This window comes from Salvelinus namaycush, chromosome 23 (assembly GCF_016432855.1).
Source record: "Salvelinus namaycush isolate Seneca chromosome 23, SaNama_1.0, whole genome shotgun sequence".
NCBI classification, from domain to species: domain Eukaryota; kingdom Metazoa; phylum Chordata; class Actinopteri; order Salmoniformes; family Salmonidae; genus Salvelinus; species Salvelinus namaycush.
Window position 1 is genome coordinate 29,235,234 of NC_052329.1, and position 17,509 is coordinate 29,252,742.

General features: G+C 44.8%; 1 protein-coding gene across 1 annotated transcript in view; it reads left to right on the plus strand.

Moving 5' to 3' along the window:
- Positions 1-17,509, plus strand: part of LOC120018622 (pleckstrin homology-like domain family B member 1) — a 69,937-nt gene that overhangs the window by 37,811 nt on the left and 14,617 nt on the right. The window contains exons 6-11 of the mRNA XM_038961827.1: positions 7,098-7,409; positions 7,787-7,933; positions 8,224-8,361; positions 14,489-14,644; positions 16,553-16,663; positions 17,094-17,183. Coding sequence (XP_038817755.1) covers positions 7,098-7,409; positions 7,787-7,933; positions 8,224-8,361; positions 14,489-14,644; positions 16,553-16,663; positions 17,094-17,183 — 954 coding nt within the window. The remainder of the gene's footprint in view (positions 1-7,097; positions 7,410-7,786; positions 7,934-8,223; positions 8,362-14,488; positions 14,645-16,552; positions 16,664-17,093; positions 17,184-17,509) is intronic.

Genomic DNA, 17,509 nt, shown 5'->3' on the forward strand with positions numbered 1-17,509 from the left:
TAAGTACATTCTGCTAATATGATAAGGAAAGCTAATGATGCTTAGAGAGCTCGCTGCGAGTGTGTGTTGTGCTGTCACATTTTGTCTGTCGATGAATTTAAATGGCGGTGGGAGGAAGAATGACTCAGTAAACAGTGCAGAACAACATGAAATAACCAGGAATGAGTCATGGCTAAATGGAACGTGGGTGGATTAGTTGGTGGAAGTACTGCCATCTTTGAATTGTAACCAGTTTGACTATTGAGTAGTACTGTCAACCCAGACCTTGGCTTTTCTGGGTCTGTGGGTTCAAATCCCAGGTTGGCCATAGCAGGGATGGACCTTGTTGTACAGTATTTTACTTCTCATTAAGTATTTTCCTGTGGAGCAGACAGACTGTAGTGTAACTGCAAGGCTGGTTGTGGTTTAGACTTGTGACTGAGCTGATCCCTTGAGTCACGCTTTAGCAGATAAGGAAAGAGGCCCATTTGGAATAAGTCTTTAGCTTGGCTAGGAAATCCAGTCAGTGTTCCTCCTGTCAGCAAGCTGGATCTGCTACTACTTCAACGCTACTTCAACGCTGGAGCAACATCAAATTCAACTATTCCATCTGAATAGGTCAGACATGAGAACATGCAGTATGTACAGTCATGGCCAAAAGTTTTGAGAATGACACAAATATACATTTTCACAAAGTCTGCTGCTTCAGTGTCTTTAGATATTTTTGTCAGATGTTACTATGGAATACTGAAGTATAATTACAAGCATTTCATTAGTGTCAAAGGCTTTTATTGACAATTACATGAAGTTGATGCAAAGAGTCAATAGTTGCAGTGTTGACCCTTATTTTTCAAGACCTCTGCAATTCGCCCTGGCATTCTGTCAATTAACTTCTGGGCCACATCCTGACTGATGGCAGCCCATTCTTGCATAATCAATGCTTGGAGTTTGTCAGAATTTGTGGGTTTTTGTTTGTCCACCCGCCTCTTGAGGATTGACCACAAGTTCTCAATGGGATTAAGGTCTGGGGAGTTTCCTGGCCATGGACCCAAAATATCAATGTTTTGTTCCCCGAGCCACTTAGTTATCACTTTTGCCTTATGGCAAGGTGCTCCATCATGCTGGAAAAGGCATTGTTCGTCACCAAACTGTTCCTGGATGGTTGGGAGAAGTTGCTCTCAGAGGATGTGTTGGTACCATTCTTTATTCATAGCTGTGTTCATAGGCAAAATTGTGAGTGAGCCCACTCCCTTGGCTGAGAAGCAACCCCACACATGAATGGTCTCAGGATGCTTTACTGTTGGCATGACACAGGACTAATGCTAGCGCTCACCTTGTCTTCTCCGGACAAGCTTTATTCCGGATGCCCCAAACAATTGGAAAGAGGATTCATCAGAGAAAATGACTTTACCCCAGTCCTCAGCATTCCAATCCCTGTACCTTTTTGCAGAATGTCAGTCTGTCCCTGATGTTTTTCCTGGAGAGAAGTGGCTTCTTTTCTGCCCTTGACACCAGGGCATCCTCCAAAAGTCTTTGCCTCACTGTGCGTGCAGATGCACTCACACCTGACTGCTGCCATTCCTGAGCAAGCTTTGTACTGGTGGTGCCCTGATCCCGCAGCTGAATCAACTTTAGGAGACGGTCCTGGCACTTGCTGGACTTTCTTGGGCGCCCTGAAGCCTTCTTCACAACAATTGAACCGCTCTCCTTGAAGTTCTTGATTATCCGATAAATGTTGATTTAGGTGCAATCTTACTAGCAGCAATATCCTTGCCTGTGAAGCCCTTTTTGTGCAAAGCAATGATGACGGCACATGTTTCCTTGTAGGTAACCATGGTTGACAGAGGAAGAACAATGATTCCAAGCACCACCCTCCTTTTGAAGCTTCCAGTCTGTTATTCGAACTCAAATAAGCATGACAGAGTGATCTCCAGCCCTGTCCTCGTCAACACTCACACCTGTGTTAACGAGAGAATCACTGACATGACGTCAGCTGGTCCTTTTGTGGCAGGGCTGAAATGCAGTGGAAATGTTTTTTTGGGATTCAGTTCATTTGCATGGCAAAGAAGGACTTTGCAATTATTTGCAATTCATCTGATCACTCTTCATAACATTCTGGAGAATATGCAAATTGCCATCATACAAACTGAGGCAGCAGACTTTGTGAAAATTAATATTTGTGTCATTCTCAAAACTTTTGGCCACGACTGTACACTAGGTAGGAATGTGAGTCAGAAGCGTGTTGTTTATTGAGGCCACTAAATATCTTTCATTGTCAGCCCTACACCTCCGTGTTTACACAGGTCTGGAGACACTGGAGGGGTTTGGGGGTGGGACTCTGTAGAAGGGATGGGTTTGTTTATCTGTCTCAGGGAGGGAGACTTGGATTTGTTTGAATGGGACTCCAATGAGCTTCACTGTCCTCCTAGAGCTATGCCTTTTCACACCTCCACAATGAGAGTAAGTAGCCCGCTGATTTGCTGACTTTTATTTGCTGTACTGTAGATGATCAAATTGAATTTTCATTGGTTGATTGATTTAATAATTGATAGTTGTTGTTTTTTACTCTTGAACATGGTGAACTTTAAACAACAAAATAAACAAAAATATAAATGCAACATGCAACAATTTCAAAGATTTAGCTGAGTTACAGTTCATATAAGAAAACCAGGGGTCAGAATGAGTTTTTCCCCACAAAAGGGCTTTATTACTGACAGAAATACTCCCCCCCCCCCCCCCCCCCCCCTTCTCCCATCTGACAATCCCGCAGGAGAAGAAGCCGGATGTGGAGGTCCAAAGCAGGCGTGCTTGTATGTGGTCTTCGGTTGTGAGGCCGGTTGGACACACTGCCAAATTCTCAAAAACAATGTTGGAGGCGGCTTATGGTAGAGAAATTAACATTAAATTCACTGACAACAGCTCTGGTGGACATTCCTGCTGTCAGCATGCCAAATGCCTGCTCCCTTGAGACATCTGTGGCATCGTGTTTTGTGACAAAACTGCACATTTTAGAGTGGCCTTTTATTGTCCCCAGCACAAGTCGCACCTGTGTAATGATCATACTGTTTAATCTGCTTCTTGATATGCCACACCTGTCAGGTACATGGATTATCTTGACAAAGGATAAAAATGTTCACTAACAGAGATGTAAACGAATTTGTGTACAAAATCTGAGTGGAATAAGCTTTTTGTGCGTATGGAACATTTCTGGGATTTTTATTTTAGCTCATGAAACATGGAACCAGCACTTTACATTTTTGGTTTACATTTTTGTTCAGTGTAGTATTAGGCTTACATAGTGTTGTGTGGATGCTGCCATGCTGGTTGTGGAACTCGAGGAAACTCTTGGAATTCTCTGTGTTATATAAATCGGTATCAAAGCACGAGACTAGCGGGTGCTAGACCATTAACTGCCATGTGTTTAATAGGTAGTGGATGTGAAGTAATATGCTATGTTGTGATTGGAACCAGTCAGTAACTTAGATCTACACGGAGCGGAAGCTGCAGAATCAGAGAGACGTGTGGGCCAACTTGGAGATCCAATGAGTTGCCCTCTTTTCCCCTCCTTTCGCCTCCTCGGGTTCTGACTGTGCCACCAGGTTTTGATATTGTGTGCTTTAAAGGTGCTTGGAAAACTCTAGTCCCACCTTGCCTCTGCCGTGCCTTTACCCTGGGGGAGCCAGCTAATGACATCTACAGAGACTGTTTAAGGCTCATAAACTGAGGGATTTGACCTTTTTAAAATCGCTCCGCCATTTCCTGGTTGTTAAAACTATAATAGTTTGCCTAATTTCAGTTTATATGACATAATAAGATAGTATAATGTAGAGAATCATTGTACCATCTTACCCGCTGTGAAATATATTTTCCATAACCAAAAATGTTGTTTCAGCTGTTTGAAGCAGGTGTACAAAACCGAAAGTAAAAGAAGCATAATTTAACATTTATTTATCTAGGCAAGTTAGTTAAGAACAAATTCTTATTTACAATGACAGCCTACCCCGGCCAAACCCGGACGACGCTGGGCAAATTGTGCGCCGCCCTTATGGGACTCCCAATCACGGTCAGTTGTGATACAGCCTGGAATCGAACCAGGGTATGTAGTGACGCCTCTAGCACTGAGATGCAGTGCATTAGACCGCTGCGCCACTCGGGAGCCCCCCAAAAAATGTACGAACGGGAAGCATAGAAATAGCGCACATTGAACAGATCTACTGCTTCTTAGACTTGCTTTCAATTAGAAGAATAGATCTATAACTCACATTTCTATGTGGATTTGGTCAGGTCATCCAAAAAGTTACATATTGACACTTAAGTCTGTGGTGGCCTGGGACTTGAACATAAAAACACTTTAGGCACTGGGAGCTCTGGCTTGCTAAACAAAAGAGGGTACTTTGTGCTCAAACAAGAGGAGTAGAGGTCCTCAAACGGTGCGTCAGAAGACGAGGTGCTCAAACGGTGCGTCAGAAGGCGAGGTGCTCAAACGGTGCGTCAGAAGGCGAGGTGCTCAAACGGTGCGTCAGAAGGCGAGGTGCTCAAACGGTGCGTCAGAAGGCGAGGTACTCAAACGGTGCGTCAGAAGGCGAGGTGCTCAAACGGTGCGTCAGATGGCGAGGTGCTCAAACGGTGCGTCAGATGGCGAGGTGCTCAAACGGTGCGTCAGATGGCGAGGTGCTCAAACGGTGCGTCAGATGGCGAGGTGCTCAAACGGTGCGTCAGAAGGCGAGGTGCTCAAACGGTGCGTCAGAAGGCGAGGTGCTCCACTCTTGAAGGTCTTTAGACACTAGCTCTGCTTGCAAAAAGAGCGAGGGAAAAAACGTACTAGCAATTTGCTGGAGTTAGCAAAGTCCTGGCAACCAGTCACATAAGATCAGAAAATCACATAATGCGAAGGTTGTGTCTGCGCTAATTTGACGCTGTCATGCTGATTCATGTACAGAGAAACACATGGGCATTACAGCAACAGAAATCAGTCTAGGCTCTTTGAACCTAGACAGACAGTAGGCCTACTATGTTCAGACAGTCTGTTTGGACACAGCGATTATGTTGACTCTCGGTTAACTTTCTAATAGCATCAAAAAGTAAACATGCGCACAGAGAGGTGGTGGGAATAGAGAGAACGTATAGTATGTTATCCAGATATTCTTTGCAGACCTCTGTTCAAATAGTATTTTCTTCCAAATATTTAAGCAGCTCGGTCTGGCACAATGGAACCAATGGAATGGTACCAAAAGTGCAAACCTGCCCGTATGGCACTCAGGCCGGGTCGATCAAATGCTCAAAGTATTTGATTTTTTTTTTAATAAATTGAACTCAAGTCTGATTCTCTATAGCCCAGGGCCATGCACTGCCAGCCAGGTCCTGTTACATGGTATGAGAGAAAATCTGCTGGATTTATGCCATACAAACTTTAAAGCCCCAAGAATGCCTGCTGTCGGTATGCTCTGTTTCTTAGTAGACTACATTCTTAGCAAACAAAAATGCAGGGAACAAGAGAACATGTTCTGTTTTTCTCAGCTGTTGGTGTAGTCAGGCCTGCATTTTCTAGACCTAATTCACTAATCAGTGAATCCAGAAAGGGAAGGCATGGTGCCATTTCCAGATGAAAGCCAGTAAGATGTGGGTGTTGTGCATTGCAAATGGAGGCTCCAGTGTTGTTATGCTTTCCCCTCATATCTCTAGTGAACATATTGTAGCCCAGGGCTTGTTCTTCTAACCCTCTGTTAAGTGGCTAGCTCAGATTACAGGTTAAGGTAATGTAGGGTTTGGTGAGGACCCCACTTACCTAAATCACAGGGAATCACTGTCTGAGTGTGCATCAAAAAGAGCCTACCACCTGAAAACTTTAGTCATATGCTACATGTTTCCTTCATTTAGCTAGGCAAGTCAGTTAAGAACACATTCTTATTTACAATGACAGCCTAGGAACAGTGGGTTAACTGCCTTGTTCAGGGGCAGAACAACAGATTTTTATCTTGTCAGTTCGGGGATTTGATCTAGCAACCTTTTGGTTACTGGCCCAACACTCTAACCACTAGGCTACCTGCCACCCCAAGTATTTCTAGTTAGGTGTTACCTAGCTGGTTTTAGACATTGGTATCAAATCTGACTGAGTAATGTGGTGTTGGTGCTATGAATGTGATCAAAACATCTCCTTTGTCTGAAAATACAAAACATAACTCATCTAGAAAAAATCATTGTCTGTGTTTATCTGTCTGAGCACTGTATTCTACTGACTGCCTAATAACCTTTTCACAATACTTAGTCGAGCCGAGCTGTACTGCGCTGGCCCGGTTACCGGAACCTTGCTGGAAAGTGTGTGAAAAGAAAAGCCAAGTCCAAGTCCAAGTCGGCACAGTACAGTTGGTTCGACATAATAGAGTGAAACGGTACTCGTGTCTCTGTAAGACCAGAGTCGCTGCGTCTGCAGCAAAGGGTTTACAGCAGGGGCCAGTTGAATTTTAGACGTTAAAGGTCACCCCAGAGGTCCCCTGGTGATGAGCAGCAATGGACTGCTGCAGAGGTGGGCCAGCACACCTCTTAGAATGACACCTGTTTCTACAATCACTGTGTTTGTGAGACCCCTGAGTAGAACCTCTAGACACTGGCAATGCACTGCCAGCTGTGATACATCTTGTTGTTTCAGGGGTGCACAGGCAGTCTATATGTCTGCTCATTGGGATCAAGACACGGTCGTCAGTATAGTACCTATAGTTAACCTACTAACTTCCTGTGACCCAGTTAAAGGACACAATAACTATGAACACACCAACATCCACAAACATGTCGGTTAATGGAGTTTTTTTTGTTTTGTTTGATAGGAGTGTGATCTGTACTGCGTATAAGACAGGCTTGGTCTGGCCTAGCCATTGCTGGAGCTAGATCTGTCCCTGATAAGACCTGGTTCCTCCACAGAGGAAATATGCCATCACTGGGGGGAGGTGGGTTCTGGAGAGGGTCCTGTTTATCTCCACCCACCTCCAAATTGCTCATTTCCAGATTGGCATCAGTGGCAGCCACACACAGGAAATGAGATTTGGGGCGAGGGCGAGGAGGAGGACATATTTGCAGCTGAGGCTGGATGTAATCAGTTCTTTTCTGTTTCTGTCTGTCCACAGGAGAGGCAGAGGCTGGAGACCATCCTGAACCTGTGTGCCGAGTACAACAAGGGCGACGGGCCCTTGGGGGGTGAGGCAGAGGGGAGGATGGGCTTCCCTGGGGGCCTGGGACCGGGGGAGGGGGAGGCCAGGAGACCCTCTATGGACAACTTGGCAGGGTCCAGCTCGCTGCGTCGTAGCATGGCCCAGAGACAGCAGAGGGAGAGCGACGAGGAGAACCTCAAGGAGGAGTGCAGCAGTACAGAGAGCACCCATCAGGAGGTGAGGATGCCACTTCCTCCCCAGGCCCTCCACAATGGAGACCGATACCAGGTCAGACGTAGGGCCGTCTATTATCACTTTCATCATTTCTACTACTTACGATGAGAACTACAGGCATGCCGTTGAAATGACAACAGCATGCAAGCGCTTACTGCATGCATTTAATGTGGAAAATTGCTAGACATAGCCCGACCTTGAATTTTGACATGATTGATGGTTAAAAGGATGAAGATCACAACATTTGTTTGCCAAGCGACAGTGTTTAACAAGGAGGCATGTGATGTAAATAGTCCCTCCCTCCCTAACCTAATGTGTGTGTCTGTGTGTGCGTGCAACCGACTGAAACAGTTAACTACTGCAAATGGGCAATGCTCTTCACACTTATATGTGACAATGTGCCTGCCTCTTCTGTCTCTCCCCCCCTTCAGCATGAAGAGCAGTCTGTTTCTGGCGGCCCGGGGCGGACAGAGCTGGGTTACCTGGAGGACGAGAGGGTCAGAGTGCTGGCCCGAGTCGACGAGCTCAAATCACGAATTACAGACCTGGAGCAACAGCTACAGGAGTCCAAGCAGGAGGTAAGAAAGTCCATCAGTTCAATTTCCAGATAGTAAGCTACTTCTAATACTAGAAATATATGTGGGGAAGCTGAAGGAAACTATATACTGTGTGTGTGTTTGTTTGTGTGTCTGTGAGTGTGTGTGCATTCACATACATTTAGTAACACAAACAAGCAGAAAGTGATTGAATGAGCACTGGGTGGTGTCAAGTCACATGCACCGTTAGGTCTGCTGTCTGTCAGGGAGCTCTGTGATTGGAGCAGGGGGCCAGGGGGAGCTCTTGTGTGACGGGTGTGTCCCGTTCCCAGGCGGAGATGGAGCGGGCCCTGCTGCAGGGGGAGAGGCAGGCGGAACTGGACCAGATAGAGGCAGAGACAGAGATCATCGGACAGCTGCAACACAAGCGCAACGAGCTGGAGAACGCCATCCAGAGGGAGAAAGACAAGGTCGGACCCTGGGGGAAAACACACACACACAGTATAATCTCCTGTACACAGTAAGCAGTCTTACCACCTGCACATTAGTTTTAGCTCCATTTTATAAACCTGTCATTCCAACGTTACTGTGTTGTATTTTAATGGAGAATCCAACAGAAAAAGTACTTTTGTTAGTGAACTGTTTGTGTTGTCCTAGCACTCTGAGAGAGTCCGGTGGGTATGCAGACAGGGAGGTGAGATTTGTGAGATCTCAACATCATGTTGTTTAAACACCACAGACACAACCCAGCCCTCCTTTCCCTCCACTGGACTGTCTGTTATAGTTCCTGTTCAGGTGGATGGAACGTTACAGAACGTTCACGTAGAAATGTATCCTGTAGAACATATATACCATTTTCTGACGGATAGAAAAAGGATTCATGGCAGTTCTATTGGTGATGTTTCTGCAACATTTCGAACATTTCACATCACTGAATATACATCTTGTAAGCCTCAAAGGGACTGAACAGCCTTTTCTGGTCTCTTGACATTCCTTAAAGGCATTGCCAAATCCTGGATGGCTTCCCAAGACCGTATCTAGTTGGTTTTGCCATCCCAAGGTAAATTCACCCAGCCATAGCAGTCGCTCTTCAACCCCCCCCAGCGAGGAATGCTCCATCCTTCCATCTGTTATATGCATTGATGTTTTACCTTAGAAGAGCTTTGGACGATGACTCTTAGACTTAAGTATGGGTGTTTTTTCTTTATTTTGGTTCTTCGTTTTCCTTGGTGGTTTCTCTGTCTCTCTCCTCAGGGCTTTTTCTTCTGCTGCAGCTCGGCTCCACTAACCATCCTCCATTAACCTCTAATCCTCTCACTGCTTCACTCAGCAATTTCCTCTCCTCCTTTCCTCCACTGTCAGCCTGAAATCCATGTATGTTATTAGCACTTGTCTTATACGTGTCCCAAATGGCTCTATTCCCTATACAGTGAACTACTTTTGACCAGGGCTCATAGGGCTATGAAGGGAATATGGTGCCATTTGGGACGTAGGTGTGAATCGATCCTTTAGGTTTCTACTTCGCTGAAGCTTTCGGGACAGGATGCTAGTGGGTATGAGTGGCTGGCTACTAAAAGTATATCTGTGGGAGTCCTTTTAGGACTATTGTGTAGGCTACATTGCCCACCACATACAGTAGTTCATAACATTACAGAGGGCCTCTATCTGAAGGCTTTACACAACTGTATGTTGTTTTCACCTAGTCATGTCACTCCACGGATGTAGGCTTTATGTAGACACACTTAAACTGAGAATCTGAAAGGGGCCATTTTCTTGTCTTTCCTTAAGGCTTTAAAAAAAAATTTTTTATCTTGTTATTTGTAGATTACTGACAATTTCGGAGAGTCTCTCTCTCTCCCTCTCACTTCCTGTGTTCAAGTTAGAACCTTGAGACCCTATCGGTCTGTCTCAGCTAAAACTACAAATCAAAACAAAAGCTTCAACTAGAAAAACGACCTGTATTGTATTGTCCCCTTCTCTACTTTTATTGCCATTGGTCACAGACAGAGGTGGAGCCAGAGCAGGGTGACAGTTAGGCAGATTGGAGAAAAGGAGTGCCACTCAAACCCCAAAGCACTGCCCACACCCCTCTCCCACCATGTGACTTTAGATAATGCAGTAATGCTAAAAAGGTTCTTGGTCTGCAGAAGGTTTCCCTCTCTCTCATGCATGGTCTACTCTACTGGTTGTACAGTGGTGACCCTCTATAGAGGTAGTTTACCAGGCGCTTTCACTACAATCACACCCAGGCTCTAACTCTCCTTATTCCACACATCCTCTCCTCTTCTTCAAAACATATTGGAGGAAAAGATCCAAGGTTTTTCCCCTTTGACCTTCCATTGCGTTTCGAAGGAGACGAGGAGAGCAGACGCGGGGAATTGAGGAGAGCAGACGCGGGGAATTGAGGAGAGCAGACGCGGGGAATTGAGGAGAGCAGACGCGGGGAATTGAGGAGAGCAGACGCGGGGAATTGAGGAGAGCAGACGCGGGGAATTGAGGAGAGCAGACGCGGGGAATTGAGGAGAGCAGACGCGGGGAATTGAGGAGAGCAGACGCGGGGAATTGAGGAGAGCAGACGCGGGGAATTGAGGAGAGCAGACGCGGGGAATTGAGGAGAGCAGACGCGGGGAATCGAGGAGAGCAGACGCGGGGAATTGAGGAGAGCCTATTGCGAAAGAGCTCCATACTGTACCAGTGAAAGCTTTTATTCCCTCCAGGGGTTTTGATATCACAGCCTGGGTGCCAGTAGGGCAGTAGCGCAGAGCACTAGTTACCCATGCTTACACCGCCTGTACTCACATGCTGCAATAACAACAAAGATCTGTTGTTATTGATCGTTCCGTAAGCTTTTAACCAGATGCCCAGAGGGTACCCAACCCTGCTACCCTTCAGTTAACAGACGTTGACCTTCTGTAATTCATGCTTTAGCAGTGGGCCTTTCTATGATCAACTGTTTTGTCTAATTTGGTATGAGCGAAACCCACAAAGTGCCTGGAAAATAACGGATTGGTATTTTCTGCTGTTTTATAATACAACAGTTTAAAAACATTTTAAACACAATGGTAGCCAACCATGATAACTAAAGCAGCACACTAATTAGTAACGATATGCTTCTCATGGTTGAGAAGAATGAATGTGACTTCTGATCATTCTAGCATGCCTACACATCCTGTTTAAAACTAACTGGACTGACCTAAAGTATTAATACCAAAGTCACATGAAAATCTGGATAGGCCAATAATAATTATTATTATTTAAAAAATTAAGTCACATGAAAATCTGGATAGGCCAATTATTATTATTATTATTATTATTTTTTTAATTCAAGCCACATGAAAAAGAGAGGCACCACCCAAAGTGTTTTTTCACTGTGACGTGAAAAAACAACCACAGCTGAGCCAAAACAGAAACTATTTCATGTTTGATCAAATAGCAAAATCTCCTGTTCCATCGCAGACCAGTGTTATCATGAGCATCGAATCCTGCAGCTTGGAAATGTCTGGGAACAAGAAGTCTGTTCAGACCTGTTTGAGGCCTGGGTCGTGTTCTTTAGGCACCGAAAGGGGGGGAAAAAACTGACTTAAACAAGGAGAATGTACCTGGACTTGTCCAAAAAGAAACGCACATTTTTGCTTTCCATTGCAATTTTTTTTTTTTCATTTTCAGTGTTGTGCCCTGTAGTCCAGCACTTTTAAAGTTAGTCACTGGGGATTGAATTCACAGTATTATAAACTCCACAGATGCCCCATGTCCCTCGTCCTCTGGCTTATCCACTGTTGTGACCTCTAACATCGGAAGCTTTTTGCATGGCGTGGATTTGAGCAAGTGTTTTTTTTTTTGCTTTCTCTCTCTGTTGTCCCCCCCTTTCTCTCCTCCCTCCCACCCGGATGGTGTGTTCTCTTTCTAGGAGAGGGCAAATGTTGACGCAGAGCGCCGAGCCCTGGCGAGCCTCCAGGAGGGCTACAGTGAGCTGAAGAACCAGCTTCATAACTGCCCCGAGTCACTGAGGGAGCAGTTACACGAACAGCTCAAAAGGGTCAGTCGTCAATCCACCACCAAGACCACCACCCACAACGACCCCTGAGACCCAGAGACAGGCAGGGTCCCCCCAGCCCTTGTACCCCTCCACACACCCACCCATTTCCTCCACCCTCATCTCTGAGCTACGCCAATCCAACATTTTGAAGGGAAATTCCAGCAGAGCCACATCACAATTAGCGTATACTTACCTCCAGATTATTGAAGTACCCAGTAAGAGAATGACATTTTCAGGAAAAGCTGAAGTGGTGTACTGACGGATTTACAAGTGTAATGTCTACTGATCTCCTGGATAAAGTGCATAGAAGGCTGCACTTGACGGCCAAAGGAACGGAATTGGAAATCAAATTCTATGATGAACACTGAAAAATGTTCGTAACATCCAAGAAGATGGCATACAGATTATGGGTAGGTTTCCTGGACACAGATTAATCCTAGACCTGGACTAGAAGTATGCTCAATGGAGATTCTACATGGACTAGACTAGGCTTAATCTGTGTCCGGGAAACCTGCCTTTAATGTTTATGCCAGATGCCAGTCGGTGATTGCTGCATAGTAGGCAAAACACTATCTTGGTATCATAAGACCTGGTGCATACCTCTTCAGATACTGTTACTGGGACCTTTACCCCTTTAGCCGGGACCTGTTGCACTCTGCACGTATGAAAATCCTGTCTTGTGCCCCTCGCCTACGTGCTAATGCCACAAGCTGCTGGAATTTCCCCTCTCCTCTCTCCGCCACAACGATGCGCTATGCCTCTGAGCAAACAGAATGAGTGTCAAAATGGCTCCTAATGACTTTGGGGCGAGGTGCTGCATTGTGGTGATTTCTGGGTCGTATGTGCATTGCACGCGTTTCACACAGGAGTGTGTGTGCTGTCTGTCTGGTTGGTACAGTCTCTGCATCTGGAAGCATCCCTCTCTTCTTGATTTGTGATGGCTTATAACCCCTTAATAACTGCTTACTAATCTATTAATGTAGACACTTTCCACTCCCTGTCCTACTCTCTTTTCATATCTTTCCTCTGAATGGAAATGGGTTTGTTTTGTGTCTGAATAATGTTTTATATCGTCAGCTCTCTGAAAAGTCAGTCCATAGAAAATGTATCTTAAATAGTTAAAATGTATCAGCCAATTACATTTTGCACGTTAGCTCTATTCACTTTGCTGTCCTATCCACGTAGAGTAGCATGACATATTGGCTGACTGACTTGACATGAGAACAATTGCTATACAATTTCCCTTCGTTACAGGACAGAAAGCAGATATAATACATTTTGTATACTTCTACATTTGCAAATGCCGCCTTGTACGTCTCATTGGGTCATGTTCATTAGGCAGCGAATGGAGGAAAATGGACTGAAACGGGGGGGTCCACCTGGACAAAAATAAACAAAACATTTTCCGTTGCGTACACTGATGAACACGACCCTGATTTGCTGTAGACATTCTTCAGAAGTGCGACAGAGGCCCTTGAGTGGCCTGCTCTCCAAACACAGAGGGCCTGAAGATGTCAGTGTTGACATGAGCCTTCACTCGTCAACGTCAGTAACGCTCCGATTAACTGACAGCAAGGGCAGGCCCTCGTCTTTCCCCCTGCAAAGCATACGTCCTCACATCTCTGTGTGGGTTTTTTCGGCTTATGGTAAAGAATCAAAGGCATTCAGTTGGGTTCTCGCATGCAAATCAGCTATAAAATCCAGTATAGAAGATAGTACTGTATAAGTACTTTAGTATTACTACAGTAAAAGCACAGTATTACCTTTTGTAACATATAGATAGATAGTGCAGCAGAGAAGACTGCTTGTCACCATTCAATCAACCTACTGGGCTATAAAATCTTCCAACCAATTATATTCGCATGAGGCAGTTTCCTCAAGATATGCATGTAATATTGATTGCTGTGTTGTTGCTGCTGTATACCACAACATTTTCATAATGTTATGGTGCTTCTCCATTGGTGGCATAGTTAAGAACCTAGGATACAATGAAGAGAGAGTCTAATGGCAAAGTTAACCCAAATAAGATAATATTCAAATCTATCAACGCATGATCAACGTAGTCATAGTGATAAACAGAACTCCACCAATCGTTAGATAGAACCTCCATGCAGTTTACTCTGCATCTAAAAGGACTCAGCACAAGGACTTGAAGCACATTCATTCCGTGGCCTACCGCCCCTGGTTGTGCTGGCTTGGCTTGGGCCTTGACCGCCGTGGCTGAGGAGCATGGTCATTGGAGAGAGTCAAGGGGGAGGAGGGGGCTGGCCTGACCCTGTGGTGACCTTGTGGGGTGTGGTGGGGCTGTCTGTCTCTTGGGGTTGGTAGTTGTTGGTACTTTAGAACCCTTTTCACACTATCGTGCCAACCCATACCAGACTGCTGGCTCGGGTATTTTCTAAACACATTGTGCTTTCTATGATGAATGCGTGAACAGGCAGGCCAAATACAGCTCGGCTCGGCTTGGCTTGGCTCAGCAGTGTGAAAACTGTATATTATAGGAGGCTGAGGCCTGGTGTGGTTCTGACCCATTGTGATGGGCTCTGTGTGGGGTTCGACAGGAGGGCGAGACCCTGGAGTCAGAGACAAAGCAGTTTGAGGACCTGGAGTTCCAGCAGCTGGAGAGGGAAAGCAGCCTGGAGGAGGAGAGGGAGACCATCAGTCAGCAGCTGCTGCAGGAGAGGGCCGAGTACCACACCAGCGTGGCCAAGAGGAAGGTAATGGACTGGACCACAATGGCTACTCCTATCTATTCTGGCAACCCTTCATCATATCTGGAGCTGTGAAAATGAATGTCTGTCAGAGAAACTAGCTCATTTCTGATGATGGCCAAATGCCTTTACAGGTTGAGTGTAAATAGTATGATCATTCACATCAAGAATGGTGTTGGTGGGGATACCTGACAAAGACATGATACATGATCACTGCTTTGTTTTGAGTGTAGTGTACACTACCATTTGGGGTCACTTAGAAATATCCTTGTTTTCCATGAAAACATACATGAAATGAGTTGCAAAATGAATAGGAAATATAGTCAAGACGTTGACAAGGTTATAAATAATGACTTTTAATTGAAAAAATAATTGTGTTCTTCAAACTTTGCTTTCGTCAAAGAATCCTCCATTTGCAGCAATTACAGCCTTGCAGATCTTTGGCATTCTAGTTGTCAATTTGTTGAGGTAATCTGAAGAGATTTCCCCCCATGCTTCCTGAAGCACCTCCCACAAGTTGGATTGGCTTGATGGGCACTTCTTGCGTACCATACGGTCAAGCTGCTCCCACAACAGCTCAATAAGGTTGAGATCTGGTGACTGTGCTGGTCACTACATTATAGACAGAATACCAGCTGACTGCTTCTTCCCTAAATAGTTATTGCATAGTTTGGAGCTGTGCTTTGGGTCATTGTCCTGTTGTAGGAGGAAATTGGCTCCAATTAAGCTTCGTCCACAGGGTATGGCATGGCGTTGCAAAATGGAGTGACAGCCTTCCTTCTTCAAAATCCCTTTTACCCTGTACAAATCTCCCACTTTATTACCACCAAAGCATCCCCAGACCATCACATTGCCTCCACCATGCTTGACAGATGGCGTCAAGCACTCCTCCAGCATCTTTTCATTTTTTTCTGCGTCTCACGAATGTTCTTCTTTGTGATCCGAACACCTCAAACTTAGATTTGTCTGTCCATAACACTTTTTTGCAATCTTCCTCTGTCCAGTGTCTGCATTCTTTTGCCCATCTTAATCTTTTTTTTATTGGCCAGTCTGAGATATGGCTTTTTCTTTGCAACTCTGCCTAGAAGGCCAGCATCCCGGAGTCACCTCTTCACTGTTGATGTTGAAACTGATGTTTTGCGGGTACTATTTAATGAAGCTGCCAGTTGAGGACTTGTGAGGCATCTGTTTCTCAAACTAGACAATCTAATGTACTTGTCCTCTTGCTCAGTTGTGCACCGGGGCCTCCCACTCCTTTTTCTATTCTGGTTAGAGACAGTTTGAGCTGTTCTGTGAAGGGAGTAGGACACAGCATTGTACGAGATCTTTAGTTTCTTGGCAATTTCTCGCATTGAATAGCCTTCATTTCTCAGAACAAGAATAGACTGATGAGTTTCAGAAGAAAGTTCTTTGTTTCTGGACATTTTGAGACTGTAATCGAACCCACAAATGCTGATGCTCCAGATACTCAACTAGTCTAAAGAAGGCCAGTTGTATTGCTTCTTTAATCAACACAACAGTTTTCAGCTGTGCTACCATAATTGCAAAAGGGTTTTCTAATGATCTATTGGCTTTTTAAAATGATAAACATGGATTAGCTAACACAACGTGTCATTGGAACACAGGAGTGATGGTTGCTGATAATGGGCCTCTGTACGCCTATGTAGATATTCCATAAAGAATTTGCAGTTTCCAGCTACAATAGTCATTTACAACATTAACAATGTCTACACTGTATTTCTGATCAATTTGATGTTATTTTAATGGACAAAAAAATGCTTTTCTTTCAAAAACAAGGACATTTCTAAGTGACCCCAAACTTTTGAATGGTAGTGTATATTTTCTCAATTTAAAGTCATCTTGTTGAGTACCCCTTTAATTCATCAATAACTCTTTAAACATGTTGTCTTCCAGGACAAGGTGGCAGCTCTGGAAGGCCAGGCCAGTCAGCTGGGACAGCAGGCGTCTCAGGAGTGTGACAGGCTGGCTAAGGACAGGAACCTTACCCTGCAGATGCTCCATAAGGTAACATTACAATACAGTCTATATCTGGCCCAGCAGCCACTACAATCTACACATTGTTGGTTATTACTCAGTTTTTTTGTAATTGGACAGGTGATTCCCATGGAACACCTTTGAAAATGACTATAATTACAATCTAATCATTATCACTCTCTGGTCTTGCTTGACAATGTGAGAATCGCACACAAAGTCATTACCAAATGAAGGGCAATGTGCCATGCCAGCCGCCTCAGATTAAGTCTATTAATTAAGAGCTTGTTGGCGTTTTTCCCATTTGTCAACATTTCACTTTCAATCTCGACGTATGTGCTGTGCTGCCTTGTCCCCTGCTTTTCTGCAAGTGGCACATTATCTAATTTGGTAAAGAAACTATGGCAATCCGTAATCAGGACAGAGTCCGATACTTATGTGTTCTGGTGTCTCTGTGTTCTAGGAGAAAGAGAGACTATCGGCCCTGGAGAAGAGGTACCTCAGCCTTACTGGAGGAAGGTCTTTCCCTAAGAGTTCCAGCACCATGAAAGAGGTGAGGGGGGTTTATCTTACGCTCTTTCAGGGGTCACACCGACAAGGTTATCTACCATGACGCAGATATATGAACGGACCTCCACTCTGATCACTTGTCTAAAGCCACACTCCTTAATTTGTGTATAGTGGCAAAGACTAACAAAGACCACCACTGAAGATGTTAACAATGGAGAAAATGACTTCCATTACATTTTCATATGCAAATAGTAGGCTTAGGATACTAGATTTCTATGATACATCTGTTGTTCTCAATTCACTATTTCAAGTTACACAATTACAGACTGTGGCTTTAAGGGGAATTGTATGGTTTTCATAGTTGAGATG